Source organism: Anarhichas minor, unplaced genomic scaffold (assembly GCF_050575085.1).
Source record: "Anarhichas minor isolate MPS153535 unplaced genomic scaffold, ASM5057508v1 ptg000021l, whole genome shotgun sequence".
Taxonomy (NCBI): domain Eukaryota; kingdom Metazoa; phylum Chordata; class Actinopteri; order Perciformes; family Anarhichadidae; genus Anarhichas; species Anarhichas minor.
This window is the reverse complement of record NW_027466467.1, coordinates 5,251,337-5,267,473: the sequence shown is the minus strand read 5'-3', so window position 1 is coordinate 5,267,473 and position 16,137 is coordinate 5,251,337. Positions and strand designations below refer to the sequence as shown.

Here is a 16,137-nt window from a genome sequence, read left to right as displayed (position 1 = left end):
TTGAACACAGCATAATATGTCCTCCTAAGCCTGGGAAGTTAACAGTTCCTAGAAAATGATAAAGGCGCGCCAGACGAATTGGAATTACTTACTTCTAATTACTAATTACTAGAAGTGGCACCCATTTGTCCCCAAGTTGAGTTCCATGGTAAAGGTCCTTGAAGAGGTAACAAGGGGAAAAAAAGCTAAAATGCCAAATAGTTTAGTTTTCTTACTTTCACAATTGAATGCATAATTTAATATACAAAAACAAAAAACTTCTTAAACCTTCATCGATGAAAGTCTATTATCAGGAGTGCAGTGATGGTGGAATGTAACTTTTTATTTACTCAATTACTGTAGCTACTTGAATACAATTTAGAAGTACTTGCACTTCACTGGACTATTTCCATTTGATGCTACTTTATATGCCGACTTTACGGCATTCCAGAGGCAAACATTATAGTTTTTACTCTCATTTCACAGCTTAAGTTATTAATTACTCTGTACCTACTATAAACATATACAATATGAAGCATGTACCCAACAGTACAAGTAGTTGAAATGAACTACAGCTCAGCTGCTTACCCAGTAATGCCACAGGGGCCATTCTACTGCATACTGAGCACTCAATAATTTATCACATTCTGCTGCTGTAGTAGGATTTTGAATGCCCGGAATCAAAGCCTCTGCATGTGTGCAGTGACTGCTAAGATGTATAATTGCAAAATACAAGGACAAAACTTTCTTTTGAAAACGAGAAGATAAAGTCTAAATACTTCTCCTCTTTGAAAAGACAAGAAAGGGGTAAAAATGACGCCCTCAAGTGTTACGTGGGATCTACAGAAATAAATCATACAACACATCGACTTTGTGGTCACTTGATGATGGCAATCATTGCATTTATTGCTTTACAAATGAAAACTGATGCAATTGAATTTGTATGAACGTCTCCTCCAAAACTTACAGTGCCAATAGTTCAATCGTTTTTCTTATAAATAGATACTACATTTAAATATGAATATCCATTTCCTTTACATTACACTTACATTATACTTGTTGTACTGTTATCCGTTTGTGCACTATATTTTATTGTAAATTTAAATTTTTTAAGTATCTATTTTTTGCACTGTGTTGATTGATTGTTTAATGTCATGCACCATCCACCATGTCAAATGTATTGTGCAAATGAACGGTTCTGATTCTGATTCTGACAACAGACACATTTCAATATAATAGTGCGGTAGTACGACCATGGTTACGGTAATGCTGGAGAAGCCACGCCTCCGCCGTGTAATCCTCCATGGACGTGCAGCAGCTCCTCTCCATCATCATCATCATCATCATCATCATCTGCAGAAAAAAAGAATGCGAGCGGGGAGCGGTAACAAAATGTCAACGCGGGCTGCTCTCCGTCGGCCGCAGACATGAGCGGCGTCCCGTCTGCCTCTTCCAGCCGCAACAACGAGTCGCTCTCGCCATGCGGATCCACTGCAAAGTAGTTGTGATCGCCGTGTGTTTCGGAGTTTTCCTACTTTTGTACTTTTTGGGGGGCAACGCCGCGGACGATCCGCTGTTGCAAGAAGTTGTGGAGGAGGAGAAGGAGGCGAAGAAGGGCGGCAACTCTTCCCGGTCGCCCCCGGAGCCCAGACGCGATGTTGCAGCGAAGTTTGCGAAGAAATCCGTTGCGCGTGCGGAAGCGGAGCCTCTCGGGGGACGAAAAGAGGGGAGAGCGATCAACGGAGGGGCCGCCGGTGTGAATGCAAAGAGGTGAGAGAGGGGGGTAGTTGGTGTGTCTTTCCTTACAGCCTTGACGAGCCCCCTTTTTCCCCCTCCACGCCTGTTTCCCATTCGTGCGCACGCGAAAAAGCACCGTTAAACTACTTAAACGTTGCAGAATCCCGTCTTTCCTGTCGTTGGGAGGTTAAAGAGAGCGAGCGTGTCAGCGTTTAATTCGTGCTCCCTCTGCACCAGATGACCCACATTGTGCTCCAAGGACGCTGGCTTCACAATAGCCTGATCTGTCAAGGGACACTTGCATGTGGACATATCTGCTGCGCGTGGCTGCATTTTATGTCCATTATGTTTTATTTTTTATTTTTATTGGACTGTGAATCACACTGTTGCAATCAGGGGCTGAAATGTGAGCAGAGAGCATGACTAATGTGGTTGGGTGGAAATATTGGCAGTGTTTGCAGAGAGCACAACAGAATGAGTAGTAATTAGCTGAATACAAATATATATATATATATATATATATATATATATACTACAAATTAGCACAGAATGATTTGGGCGGCCTGTTAACATAATTGTGAGATATTACTGGAAACGACAGGAAACCCATCCTGTTCTCTCGTCAAAGTCTGCCAAAAAACAATCTAATGTGGGAGTGAAAAAGCTTGTCAGGTGTGATTTGAAAGAGAAGCTGCTCACTGGCAGATGATCTGATTTGAGGCCTTTCAATTTTAGACAAAAGGCAGAGTTGCTATTTCTGTTCAAGAATGGGAGCCTTTTTTTTTTTTTTTTTTTCCTTCATTTCTTATTATGTCTTCCAGCTTTCTAATTCCAGCCTCCCACATCCCTTACGTTTCCCTCCCCTCCCCGGGCAGAATGCCATAATAGCCACAACGTGGTGGTGGAGATACCCGCTCTCTGTAATATGTATTCTACTCCAGAAGCCAGACTGGAGGGTTTCGGGCTGCCGTTCGCCAGATAAAAGCCATCAAGGCGTTACACTGAGAAAGGACCTTTTGCGTCCTCCCCAGAAACCCACGCTCCTCCATGTGTGCTCGGCACTGATAAGGGAGATGGGGTGGAAGGGGTCACCGGTGGCCGAAAAAAGAAAGAATAAAAAAAAAAAACAGCAACCACTAACAGGTTTGGAAAGCGCTCAAGACTGACAGCTGCGATTAAGGGAAACACACTGAGCATCTGGGCCTCCAAAAACAACTTTCTCCCATTTAATTGCATGAGCTAGTCAGATGTTTGGGAGGAGAAAAGCCAGAGGAATCCGAACAATATGGGTGTAGTTTTTCTGGCAACGCACATACAAGCCTTGGCAGAAAATAGTCATGCTCTGTTACAGTGGATCATAGGGAGAACAAGTCCAGCACATACTGCTGAATGATTGATTTTACTGGCCTCTATAATTCCCCCTGACTTTGGCATCAAACGGATCATATAGGTGTGCTATATGTGCTCCCACGTGTCTTTGCCTCCGACGCTCTATTCATCTGTGAATCTGAGCGGCCCGACAGATTTCCTGTGCGGCGTGCTTTGTAGACAAACATCCCTGTTTTTCCCAATCATATCATTTCCTCCTGACACATCACACTACTTCCTGTGGCCTAAAATAGTGACCGGCCCCCACCAGACGGACACCATACATAAACCACAGGCTGTTTGAGGGGGGGGGGGGGGTAGTTGATGTTTGGCTCATCAACAACAGATGAGCCAAACATCTGTAGTTGATTAATCAAATAGTGAAATTACAGAAAGGTAGTCTACAACAAAGCACCAAACACTTGCTGGTTCTCAGATTCACAAATATGTGATTTTGCTGCATTCTTTTCCCCTGTTTTAAATCATTTAAATGGAATATCTTTGGGGTTTTTGGACTGTTTGTTGCACAAAACAATCAATCTGAAGCCTCTGGGAAATTCTGCTGTGAATGTTCCACTACTTTCAAGTATTTTATACTCTGAACAGTTAATCGATTGATCAAAAAATATCAATAATTGATACTGAAACCGTGTCGGTTGCAGCCCTGATAGACTTATTAATAGACGTATAATCGTCACAACGGGGCCTTTTACCTGTAAGTTGCACATTCCTTCACACTGATCCGTTTATCACCTTCAGTGTTATGTTTCAAATGCAGAATAATACAGATGTAACCCCCTGTATCTGCTTTGTTACATTGAATTAAGAGGCTGCATCTGTAGGATTAGATGGGCGCAGATACTCTCTGCTGAAACGAATCCCCCGTCACTTCAGAGTTCAGCGGTGCTCCTCGCAGTAAAGAAGTCACTCTCTCGCCGCGGCATTATGCATAGCTATAAAAATGTCATCTTGCATGACTGAACACTCTCTCTGCTGGGAATGTTTTTGAAATCTCCACGCTTGCCTGTGCAGCCTGACGAGGTTGGGTGGGGGGGGGGGGACGTGCTTGTGTGAGCCTCATCAGGGGCAGTTAAATCTGCCTGTTAGACTGTTAACTCACTTTTAATTCACTCGTGAATGAGTCATAGAGGGTGTGGAGGGAGAAAGTTGGAAGGACGTGCCTCGGGTAAAATGGTTTTCTAAGGAGCAGGATTTTAAGAAGATAGATGGCCGTTTCTTAACAGTTACTGATCCAGCAAATGTTGAAACAATTCATTGACTAATTGATCAGCTGATGCATCAACTCTAACATCCCCCCCCACTGTCGGTGTGCAGGCTCAATGAAATGACCAGCTCTGGTTTCCCAATTTGCCATCCCGAAGACGCTCTCTATACGAGCTATACATCCATTGTGGCTAACCCAGTTAGCATGGTCTAGCTAACAGGCAACAACTGTCTCGCTACCGACGCTTTCCCAGTGTAACTCGCTTCTTAAAATGCATGCTACGGTTGTGCTACCATGCAGATGTAATTCAAGTGTATTAGTATTCAGTACAGGTGTCAACCTCCGGGTCTAAAAAAAGTGAAGCCAATGCTGATGTGTCTTTGAACTTGAATTCTTTCAAATGGCCATCAGGGGGCGACTCCTCCGGTTGGAAAAATAAGTCAGATTGTATAGGAGTCTATAAGAAAATGACCCTACTTCTCACTTGTTTATTGCCTCAATAAGCATCGTAAACATGAGTTTATGGTCTAACTTGCTAGTTTCAAGTCAATAAAGCATGATGACGCCCAAACAAAACGGTAGTCCACAAACCAACGGGTGACATCACGGTGACTTCGTCCACGTCTTACATTGATTCAGTACCTGATGTTCAACACGTGGTCTCATGGATGATTTACTGGGCTTGACCCTCTTAGGTCTTTCAGTGATTCCTTTTTAAAGCTTGTATGTAAAATGTCATCAAGATTAATGAGCACATCTTGGTCGTAGAAAGAGTTGGACTTGACAAACGTTAAAGGGGTTTTTGGATTCAGGCCTATTCAGCTGTACATCCTGATGTTTGTAAATCATCCCAAAAGACCACGCAAATGAAAACAGATAATCTGCTTCACGTGATAAAAGTTTGAATCAGCCACCTGTTGATACGTCAATAACTGTTTTTTTTTTCTCGACCAATCGCCACAGCTTTTGCGGAAATTTCTGAATTTCCTCTACTTTGCCACGTCTTGGCAACGTGTTGAATATATTCCAAGCCCTGAGTCGGTTTGAAGAAGCATCCGGAGGTTTCCTGGACATGTGGCATTGCATTTAGAAAAGCAGAAGTCTGGTCCACCTCCCTATAGAGGAAGGGCACGACGGGAACACGTTCAGATTAATGGTCTTGTAGCCCACTGGTTCATGCTGGATAGAAGTCCCCCAAATGACCCTGTAATATGCTGATTAGTTAAATGTCTTCAAGGTGTTCTTTGGTGTAGTTTGTACTCTTCACTCTCTACATTTTTCTTTGACATTATCTTCAAAGGTGCTGCTTTTTTCTCCCCCTCCCCTTACATGATTTAAAAGGGTTGGCTGTGGTGCTTTGTAGGCAGGCAGAGGACTCCTCATGTGCTCACTCTGCAGCCAGTAATGAATTCAATCCTTTTGTACCTCCACTGTGCTTTTTAAATGTTTGACTGCTTCCAGATGTGGGGAACGGTGCCATGACACAAAACATGGTGTGCAGCAGCCCAATGCTTAATGCAACAAAAGGAATTTGTGTTTTGCTTTTGTCCTTCCAATCTTCCGCAGAAATCATTTCAAGGGCATTTCTTTTTGCATGAATAATAACGTCATTGCACCCCCCCGCCGTGCAGGAGATATGGATTGCATTTTGCGCGGGAGTATTGGAATGTGAGTGTTCAACAACCTTGACGGAGCGCCGGCCTTTGAAGCGCGGCGGACAAGGTTTCTCAGCACCTTCTCGTTCGTCCCAATCTGCGGCTCATCATTGTCCCTCGGCCATGCAGAAAACGAAGAGTCACGCTCGGAGGCCCACCTGTCAAATTTCACTCTTCACTCCTCCCATCCGTTTTCATGGCTGCTTCCTCCAGGCTCCCGGGAGACGCATGCCTTTTGGAAAACCATTTACCATCCACTGTTTTCCCCAAAATAACGCTTCATGCTGAAAATAGAAGGGTTCTTTTATTTTATTTATTTTGTATGTGCCAGTCTTCTCTCCCTGCGGCTATGACAACATTTATGTTGAACATGCTGTTATCACAACCAGCCCCATGGAGCGTGTGGACTATGTCGGCCTCCGCTTTGGGCTCCCCCCCATTGTACAAATGTTTCCGTATCGTAGTGGGAGTCACTGCTGAGTAACAGAACAGCAGATCTGCAGAGGGAGCACATTTTTACATCAGATAAAGGACCTCCTTGCCTTTTGAGCACGGAAGAACAAAGTCTGGTGGGAACTTAACAGAGCTACAAAAGAAAATAAGTGGTAGTGTGTGTATGTGGGGGGGGGGGGGGGGGGGTATTTGAGAAAAATCCCTGATTTTTCACCTTGTCTGTCTGACAAGGAGGATGAAAGGGATGATCCGCTATTTCGTTGAATGCTTGTTTCACCCGTCTGTGTTCTCGTGAAGTGGCATGCCATTGCTGTTCATCAGTGACATGTTGACAGGTGTGATTAGAGCCCCCATGTGCCGGGATGGATTTGGCCACAAGTGGAAGTGTTTTCAACAGATATAGTTGCTGGGTGTCAATGGAAAGATTTCAACCTGAATTCATTCTGCTGCAAAAATTCTGGTCAGATTCTGCACATGAAACGCACTCCAAAGCCCAGACTTTGAACAAAAGACACCACATATTCTTACTCTCACAAATGAAAAGTTGAATTGATAAACAGAAAAACACATCCTTACTTCAGTACGCTCGGGGTTTGTGCTGCTACAGCCTTACTTTGTCTGGAGACCAATAGCTTATGATGGCTAACGTTAGCAAGCGTAATTCAACCGTTTCGCTGAATAACTCTTCTCTACTTTTAGCATTTGTCATTAACCTGTAAACTGTAAAATTGTCTGAATGTTATCTTTAATACAAGCATGATAGCGCTGCAGTGAAGCAGACAAAGGCCATGTTTTTGTACAGCGAAAACTGTAAGGAGCAAGAGGTTAATAACTGAGTACTGAATTGATATATAGTTTTGTGGATTTTTATGTAAAAATGTTCATGGGCATGTATGTGTCAGTATTGCTACAAACCCTTATTATTTGGTGGCTTAAACAGATCAGAGTTTTGGTTTTTTAAACCTTCAAAATCCCATATTGGTCAAGTCTACTATGGAGGTGTTGAATTACAGTTTCTCTTTCAGTTCTTTTACTTTGAACTGTATGGTTTTGACTCAGGTTTGGTTCAGTACATCTCTTGTTGAGTACAAATTGCTCTTCACGAGCACTGCTGCCCGCAGCCCAATTTACAGTACAGGCGAGTGGCGACGAGTGAAGGAAACGAGGTTTGTGTAATCAGTGATCCAAACCACCCTCCACTTTGCCCACACATGGCCTTGGCCCATTTAGATCTGAAAACATCGTTGTAGGCTACATCATTTGTTCACTGAATGGGGTCCATTTGTATCTCCCTGTCCTTATTGTTGCATTGAAAATACACTCTAGTGGAACTGTGTCCAGTTTAAACTATTGTACATTTTCTGTTCCCTTTCCTTGTACCAGACTCCTAGCACTTTCTCACCCCTCTCTTTTGCATGCCTGTTCCAGCAAACGTCGGGGTAACGTGGCCCGACCTGTGACCAAGCGCAAACGGGCGGAGGAGGTCATGCACCTGGCTGTGGTGGCCTGTGGGAATCGTGTGGACGAGACCCTCGCCATGGTCAAATCAGCACTCCTGTTCAGCCACAAGAGGATCACGTTTCACATATTTGCTGAGGACCCTTTGGCTCCGCAGTTTGAAGAGAAGGTAAGAACCCTCCAGTGGCCCCGATGCCCAAATATATACAGTGCAGGGTTTTTACAATAACATCAAATGTGGAGCCACGGAGACTTTTGCTATAAGCGGCACTCTTTTTATTTTCCATCTACACTTCTTTAGTGAGTCCGTTAAACACGCCCCACCCCTCTCTCTTTGTAATAGATGATATCAAGATCAGAGCAGTTTTAACTCTGACTCCCTCTGGTACAGACATATAACCCTTTTATCTCAAGGCTGGGGAGTCATATATCACCAAGACACCCTGCTCTTTTTTTCCTCCAGCACCATGCATCACTTCAAAGTCACCTTTGCAGAGGTGCCTGGTGGGATTTTGATTAGCTCCACTGATATGGTAACTCAGTCTATTAACATCACGTTAATGGACCTTAAACAGCGCCTAAGCCTGCTTGAACAGCTTTTAAATCCGAAACCCTAAACCTGTGTGCTTGCCGTCGTGTGTAGCAGGGAATCATTGCCATGTGTTTAAAAAAACAAATTCCCTTGTGGGAGACAGAGTTGTGCTAGATAATAGGCCACAGTATGCTGGGTATGCACAGCTAGGAGCTTATGTCTAGGCGCAGCGTAAAGAGACATGGTGTCCACGTGTTGAGGGTTGATGGGTTTGTCCATAATCTCCTCTGATTCCTTGTCCTCGTCGGCACAACCGCCGCCAATGGCCTCGCAGCGCTCCCTCGGTGCGTTTCAGGGCCAAACTGGTGATTATGGAGGGAACTCGACGCCTAACCGCTCGGATAAGTCGAGCTTCGGCGATACACTGCGGAGTTTAGGAGGGTGCCGTCCCTTGTTTAGGCTACAGCTTTTTAATCAAACAACAACAGCTGGCGGCTGCATGCACTTCGTGCGGAGCCACACAGTCAAATGGACATTTTATGTCGATAAGTCTGTTAAAAGAGAGAGATTAGCTTTCAGAATAGTTTTGATAATGGCTGTTTCTCACACGCACTTTTACCTCCTCCACCTTTTTTAAGAAGTCCGTCAGACAGTTCCCTCTGTTTAAAATGTGTCTCCTTACTTCCAGCTGAACCAGTGGCCCCGCTCCGTCTCAGCCAAGTTCCAGCACAGGATCTACCCCATCACCTTCTCCGTGGGGAACGCCGACGAGTGGAAGAAGCTCTTCAAGCCCTGTGCTGCTCAGAGACTCTTCCTCCCCGTAAGCCTGCAGCACTTATCTCCTCTCATATCCTCACCGTGCATAATGTCCTTAACCCATGTTTCGAACAAATGTTTCATTTTTTCTTAAACAGCGTTTTCCCACTCTTTTATTTCATCCCAGTGCGTGGTTATAGGTCATTACTGTGATTATTGATGATTTCACACTTTTTCTGCAGCATTCACTTAACAAGCGGTCTCCAGAGGCTGAATCCGGCCATTTCATCGAGTGACGGCCATTGATTTTCTTTTTCTGCTGGTGTTCATTGAAACAACTTCATAAGCTCACTTGCCGTGTAATGAAGACATCGCAGTTCAGACAGATCCATGGGTAATTTCTCTGGCTGTAAGGCGATCAGTGAACGAGGGATACCTTTTGAGAGTCTCTCTGCCTCTGGATTATGGAAAGGCCAGATCGGTCCATCCTGATTCGGTACCGTCGCGTCCTTCCCCAGATGTTTTGGCAGTTAATGCTGCAAAAAATCCAAATCCAATTCTGTTCTTGAAATTGGTCTGTTACACTCCTTTTACACCAAGCTCTCAGGTGGATTGGGTCAGACTTCAGAATTGCAGGTCAGACCTGCACATACGTGGTGGATCCCCCAGTGTGCCTCCTGTCTTCCACTATGGGAAGTTCACCAACCGTAACGTCAGGTGTTCTAGCCGTTGTCGTGGGTTCTTCTTTAGATTCCACTGTTCTCCCCCTGCTATGGGAGAGAACTAACTAAAGCTTCAATGTTTCCCTCTGAGATGTACATAGTAAGTATAAAGTAGCATTAAAGGGAAATACTCCAAGTAAAGTTTCTCAGCTCTGAAGCGGGAAATCTTACGTCCGCCAAACTGATTTGTCTGCCGTAGAGTGACGGCACAATTCATCAGTGGAGACGGGGTTGTCTTATCTTTAACTCATCTTATTGTTCTTAGCAGACACTAGTCAGCATTTTCTTCTCCCACTGCAGCCCACAACTTCGATGTTTGATGAGATGTGAATTCTTCCACAGATCACATCACACAATTATTATTAACTCTGACTTCTGAAATCCGAGGTGGTCAACCCTTTCTGAACTGAGGAAATGTATAATGTTATAATGTTGAACTATATGTAAAGCTGTGGATATACACACATAAAACGAGGCCGTTGAAACAGCTCAAACTCAACTTCATCCAACGAAAAAACCCAGCCCAGTGTTGCCAACCCTTTTCCAACAGAAGTAGCCTGCAGCACTTGCTCCAAAAGACCAAGAAAGTCACCAAGTCAGCAGTTTTATTAAAATATTGAAGGGTTTGTTTGCTGTTGAATCCCCCCTACTCAGACATTATGTTGATCTGGTCTGAACTGAACCTCTTGATGCTTTCTGCATACTTTATAGTTATGTTTTATTAATATGTAAGTGGCTGTCTGGGAGAGCAAGCTGTTTGTGCCAAAGAGGAGGTGCACCCAACAGTGTAGTATGTCACCGTTTGTCATTTTAGATTATTTCACGGTGTATTGCCCATTCTAGCTCTTTTAGATGAACGACCATGGTCGTGAACATCCCAATGATATGTAGTCGTGTCCTCCCCAGGTCATCCTGAAAGACGTGGACTCGCTGCTCTACGTAGACACCGACGTGCTGTTCCTGCGGCCCATGGACGACATCTGGAGCCTCCTGAAGTCCTTCAACGGCACCCAGCTGGCAGCGATGGCCCCGGAGCACGAGGTCCCGAAGATTGGCTGGTACAGCCGCTTTGCGCGCCACCCTTTCTACGGAGTCACGGGGGTCAACTCCGGCGTCATGCTGATGAACCTCACAAGGATCCGCAGCACAATGTTCAAAGTGAGCTTCCAAACGTAGTCGTATGCGTAAAAATACAAAAGCCAAAGTGAGCTGTGATTTTCCTTTTGCATTCTGAAGGTTGTTTTCTTTGAGCTCCAGTCACAGTGCTCTGAGTGGGCCGCGATTTGAAGCTGTCTGATTACCGCGCTCAAAGCACAGACTTCTGCCCTCGGAACTCAATTTAGCAGCTCTCCAGCTCTTAATACTGCCAGCAGATTGCAAATGGCAGCGGGCATGTAAATGTGCTCCTCCTTTGATGATGTGTTTTTTGGAAGAGAAAAAGAAAAAATTCTCTGGAGCTGTTTGCGAGTGAATGTTGTTGTTGGTATTTCAGAACAGCATGATCCCCAGTGGCCTCTCATGGGAGGATATTCTACATCCACTCTATCAGAAGTACAAGAACCACATCACCTGGGGAGACCAGGACCTCCTCAACATTATCTTCCACTACAACCCAGGTAGAGCTCTTCTACAATGATCATAGCGCACAGTATTATCACACTGAAAACACATCGTGTACCACTAGAAAGATGCTTCAAAGAGGTCCATTGAAGGCCCACAAGAGACATTACCACAATATCAAACTGTGCAACTGTGCACATTTTGCGCTCAACACAGCAGTTTCAACATGTTCACATCAATTGTGTCTTATTTCACTGTTGATAAACTGGTCTACATCATGAATCTGGATTAGTAAACAACACAGGCAACGTGTGGCTGCAGGCAACGGGCAGACCTCGGCAGCAGACTAAGTTCCAGCTGCAGCGGCCAGATGCGGGCGTTAAGTGCTCTCAGAGCGACAGTTGAGTTAGCATCGCTGGTGTTTTGTTTGAGGAAGGGTTAGATATGCATGTTCTATACCGTAGTTCAAAACTAGCTATCTATATGCATCACAAACCTGCCTTTTAAAAACCTTCATGAGTTACTGTCCTTACAGTGTTTGGTGTAATGCATAGCAATGATGTGTTCTTGTGTGTTTTTGTTGTTGTTTGTGTTGTTTTTTTCTTCCCCAGAGTGTCTCTTCATCTTTCCCTGCCAGTGGAACTACAGGCCAGATCACTGCATGTACGGGAGTAACTGTAAAGGGGCAGAAGAGGAGGGCGTGTCCATTCTCCATGGCAATCGGGGAGTGTATCACGACGACAAGCAGCCAGCGTTCAAAGTAGTCTATGACGCAATACGTGACGTAAGTATCCCTGTAGGATACATTCACGTTTTACTGAGAGAATAATATGGTGTTGATGCATAGTTCTGGGATAGAACCGGAGAAGCATAGTTCCCGAAATGTTGCACTGTTCCTTTTAATGCCTTCAGCTCAGAAAAAGAGCAGCTTTGAGTATTTTCTCTGTGATACAAATTCTCTCTTGCTTGCATTAAACAATCTGGGTCATTTTTTATTTTTTTTTAGAATTTGTTTTCTCCGGCTACAGTCAGTTCCCCTCCCTGCTCCGCGGAGATAAGCCTCTTAAAGACGAGCTGGGTCGTAATTTATGATTAATACAGAACACCCTCACCCCACCCCTACTGATGGAATTTGTAAACACCATTTAGCCCGTTGATATGTCTCATTTAAAATAAAAACCCATCAAACTGAAATAGCATTGGGATCCGAACTGACACAAGACAATGACTCTGTTCCTGCAGTTTCCCTTCGAGGACAACATGTTCCAGTCGCTGTTCTACCCCATCCAGACCAAGTTCCTGGACACGGTCAACACCCTGTGTGGTCGGATCCCTCAGGTCTTCCTCAAGCAGATAGAAAAGACCATGAGGAAGGTGTTCGAGGACAAAGTGGTGCGACGCGTCAGGCCGCACAAATAAACCGATGGAGAAATGGACTCCCTGTTTTTTAATCTGACGACGCAGAGGACCGTCTCGCTGTGGATTATGTGTCACACCGGCGTCTCCCAGTGCGAACTGTGGGCTCTGTGTTTGCTGTGTGTTTCACACACGTACCACTTCCTGGATTTGGTCTCGTGAACATTGGTGTGGGTAATAAGCCTATGTATACAGAGAAGCATACAGTGCTGGTCAGTGATGCCGTAGAATAGGTTTGCCTTATTGTCGTCTTCAAATTTTCACATCCCAGTTTTGAAATATGAGAATATTGAAGAAAAAAAAAGCGACATTCTTTTTATCAAGAATTATGACGGTATGAGCTCTACATCACAAGTCTGGGCTAAAAGCAAAAAGTTAAGGCAAATTTACGTCACCCGAGAGTTTGACGATAGCATCTCCCGTTTTCATTTTCCCTCGTGAACATGGTGAACAAAGTCACTTTGGAGAGCTCTGCTACTTGAAGTAGTAGATTAATAAACCGCTCTTCTACAATCATGTGAATGTGTTGCCAGCAAATCACTTGAAACGTGAGCCTGGGGTGAATGAGAAGAGTTGCAAGTTGCCAAATGCCACCGTCAGTATTGAACGCGGCACAACCGAGGAGGTGTGGGATTTCATGTTACAAGCCGAATGTTAAAATGCACTTTCAGAATGATATTGAGACCGGATGGTTTGTTTGTACGCAACATGTCCTCATCCGATGCTACACTGTCCGAGGGAATCAAAACCAAAAGTGCTAGCTTTTAAATGCATAGTTACAAGCTACAGATTATGTGCCGTGCAGATATTCATGCTTACTACAAGAAAATGAGTGTGTGTGTGTGTTTGAGGGGGTCTCTTGGTTTTTAATATGTTGTATGGTCTGTTGTGAACACATGGGTCACATGTTTTAGCAGCAGTACTTTCAACGTGGTGTAATGATCTAAATGTGTCATTCGAACTTGAAACTGGACTTGGCTGTGCAGTCAACATGTGTTTCTAAATAAATCAATGCAATGTGCCGAGTCTCATTTATATGTAAATATATGCAATTTATGGGAATGGAAATGTACCGAAGGTCTGCAAACAGATAAAAAGGCAAGACGCATTGCTGGATCGCAACACAAAAGATTTGTCTCGACGCAACAACTTGCGTTTAGATGTAGTTTGGTTTGATACTTGATTTGCAATATTTGTTTTGATACTGGACTTTAACTGAACTTAGCACTGTGTGTGTTCCACCATTTGCTTATAGTAGTGGTATAAGATATTTAAATGTTTGAGGCAAAACAGAACAGGTTGGGATTCCCACGAGTGTTTTAAACCCAGTTTCAGTTCCTGAATCCATGTCGGGCTCATTGGGAACATCAAATTAGCAATAATGAGGCTGTTTCACACACGTTGTTCAAAACTGGGTCAGTTTTATGTCATCGTGCCCCGAACAATACACACGGTGAGCAGCATGTGAAACTACTGTCAAAAAAAAGATTTTTTTTTCTAGGAAAAGCCCAGCGCATTTGTCAATTCGCAAGAGAGCTTAAAATTGACATATTGTCGAATAAAGTCTGTCCTACATTTCGCTCTGTAAAAGTAACCTTTGTGTAGAAATGTAAGTAAACTGTATCAACGCTTCCAGACTAATTTATAACTGATATTAAATATAACTGGATACGTATGCACATGCACATATTAATGTTTTCAAGAAACGGCTGAGAAATCTGTTTAATCTTTGATCTCTAGACAGCCCAATCCTTCATATTTATTTACTATAATCATATTTTATATCAGTCCAGGTCAGGTGTAATTTGAATTAGTTTGCACAAGATTATGACAGAAGTCTCTGCAGTCAGACATGTTACAGTATAAACGTTATTCTGTACAACTAAACTTAATCAGTGCTCACTGTGGTCATGGACTTGATGTGTGAAATGATAATAAGAGAATGTTGACATATGTAAGGCCTTCTGCAACAGTAACACTGTGAAAGCAATGCAAACATTTGGCACTTTACTTTTTTTAAACTGCAAACACTTGTATTGTACTTGTATTATGTATTGCATGACATTTACTATCAGTAGTACAAGTATTATTGTATCGTATTGTACTGCTAATTCCACTTTGTGACTTGAGAAAGTCATGATGTGGAGCAGTGATCTGAGGGTTGTCTTTGTTTTTTAACTTTCAGCTGTGTCCTCATTCCAGACCCAAACTGGTCCAGCAGCCCTCGGCTCATCGTGCGTCCCAGACCGTCTCCTCACCTGTGACCTCGGCTTGAAGGATGCAGTCTGCCCTCTGAGAAACACGGTAAGAAGGCCAAGGACTCCACAGAACCTGAACATCACGGCCCTGAGGGAGTTTATTAGCGAAGCGAGAAGATTCAAGTGATTCGCGAATCTTCGCCGAGCTATGTGAACTGTGTTGAATGTGTACGTCTTTAAAGCGACAAGAAGAAATTGTGTAGAATAATTCATCAAAAAGGACACAGTTATTCAGTACAGTAGCATTCGCAGTATTGTCGAATAAATAGACCTGAATTTAGGAAAGGAGAAGAGAATAGAGGAGAGGAGAGTTATTCAAAACCCCTTTATTGGACCATTTCAGGGAGATACCAGATCACTGAAACATCATCACTTGAGCTTAAAATGCAACAAAACCTGCCGTCCAAACACAGAAACGTTTATGTGGCTAAAGGCCTGCACACTGTTTATCATCTGATAATAAATGTATTCCACCCTCAGCAGTCCGGCATACCACACTGCTGGCACTCTGAGCTGAGTTCTTGTGTGTGAGCCAGAGGGCCAACTTGGCAGAACCAGCCAAAAGTTCACTAATGTGTGTACAGTCTTCTTCTCTGCATAATATTTCGGGCCCAAAATAAACAAACCATAAGAAAAAGCCTCCCTGAGACCCTGAAACCATCTTTTTAAAAGCTCAAACAGTGCTTCAGGGAAACACCTGGACCACTCCTTCATCGCTGCCGAAGAGCGCAGGTTCACAACCGTAACACAGATTCGGTAAACTGTTTTGTCACTGCAGCTGGAAACTTGCATTTCTTTTAACTGAATTCTTATTGTTGGTTAACAGTTCACTGTTGACATCCCTCCTGCTAACTATGCTCAGGAAAACACAATGTTGAATGTTACAATATCAGCAACAGCATCATGTTGTATGTTTAATTTGTTGTCAGAAAGTGAGGAACATTTGATGAAAATAAAACATGTTTTCAAAGTCATTATTAGCACTGTGAAGTTATTAACTCATATCGGTACTCTGTAT

The 16,137-nt window shown here is 43.7% G+C and overlaps 1 protein-coding gene across 1 annotated transcript; it reads left to right on the top strand.

The window, feature by feature from the left end:
• Positions 1-1,267: 1,267 nt before the first annotated feature.
• On the top strand, positions 1,268-13,882 carry gxylt2 (glucoside xylosyltransferase 2). Its single transcript, XM_076095685.1, has 7 exons — positions 1,268-1,749; positions 7,846-8,044; positions 9,096-9,227; positions 10,792-11,043; positions 11,378-11,501; positions 12,057-12,229; positions 12,688-13,882. The coding sequence occupies exons 1-7, from the start codon at positions 1,283-1,285 to the stop codon at positions 12,862-12,864; spliced, it is 1,524 nt and encodes a 507-aa protein (XP_075951800.1). The 5' UTR covers positions 1,268-1,282; the 3' UTR covers positions 12,865-13,882.
• The last annotated feature ends 2,255 nt before the right edge of the window (positions 13,883-16,137 follow it).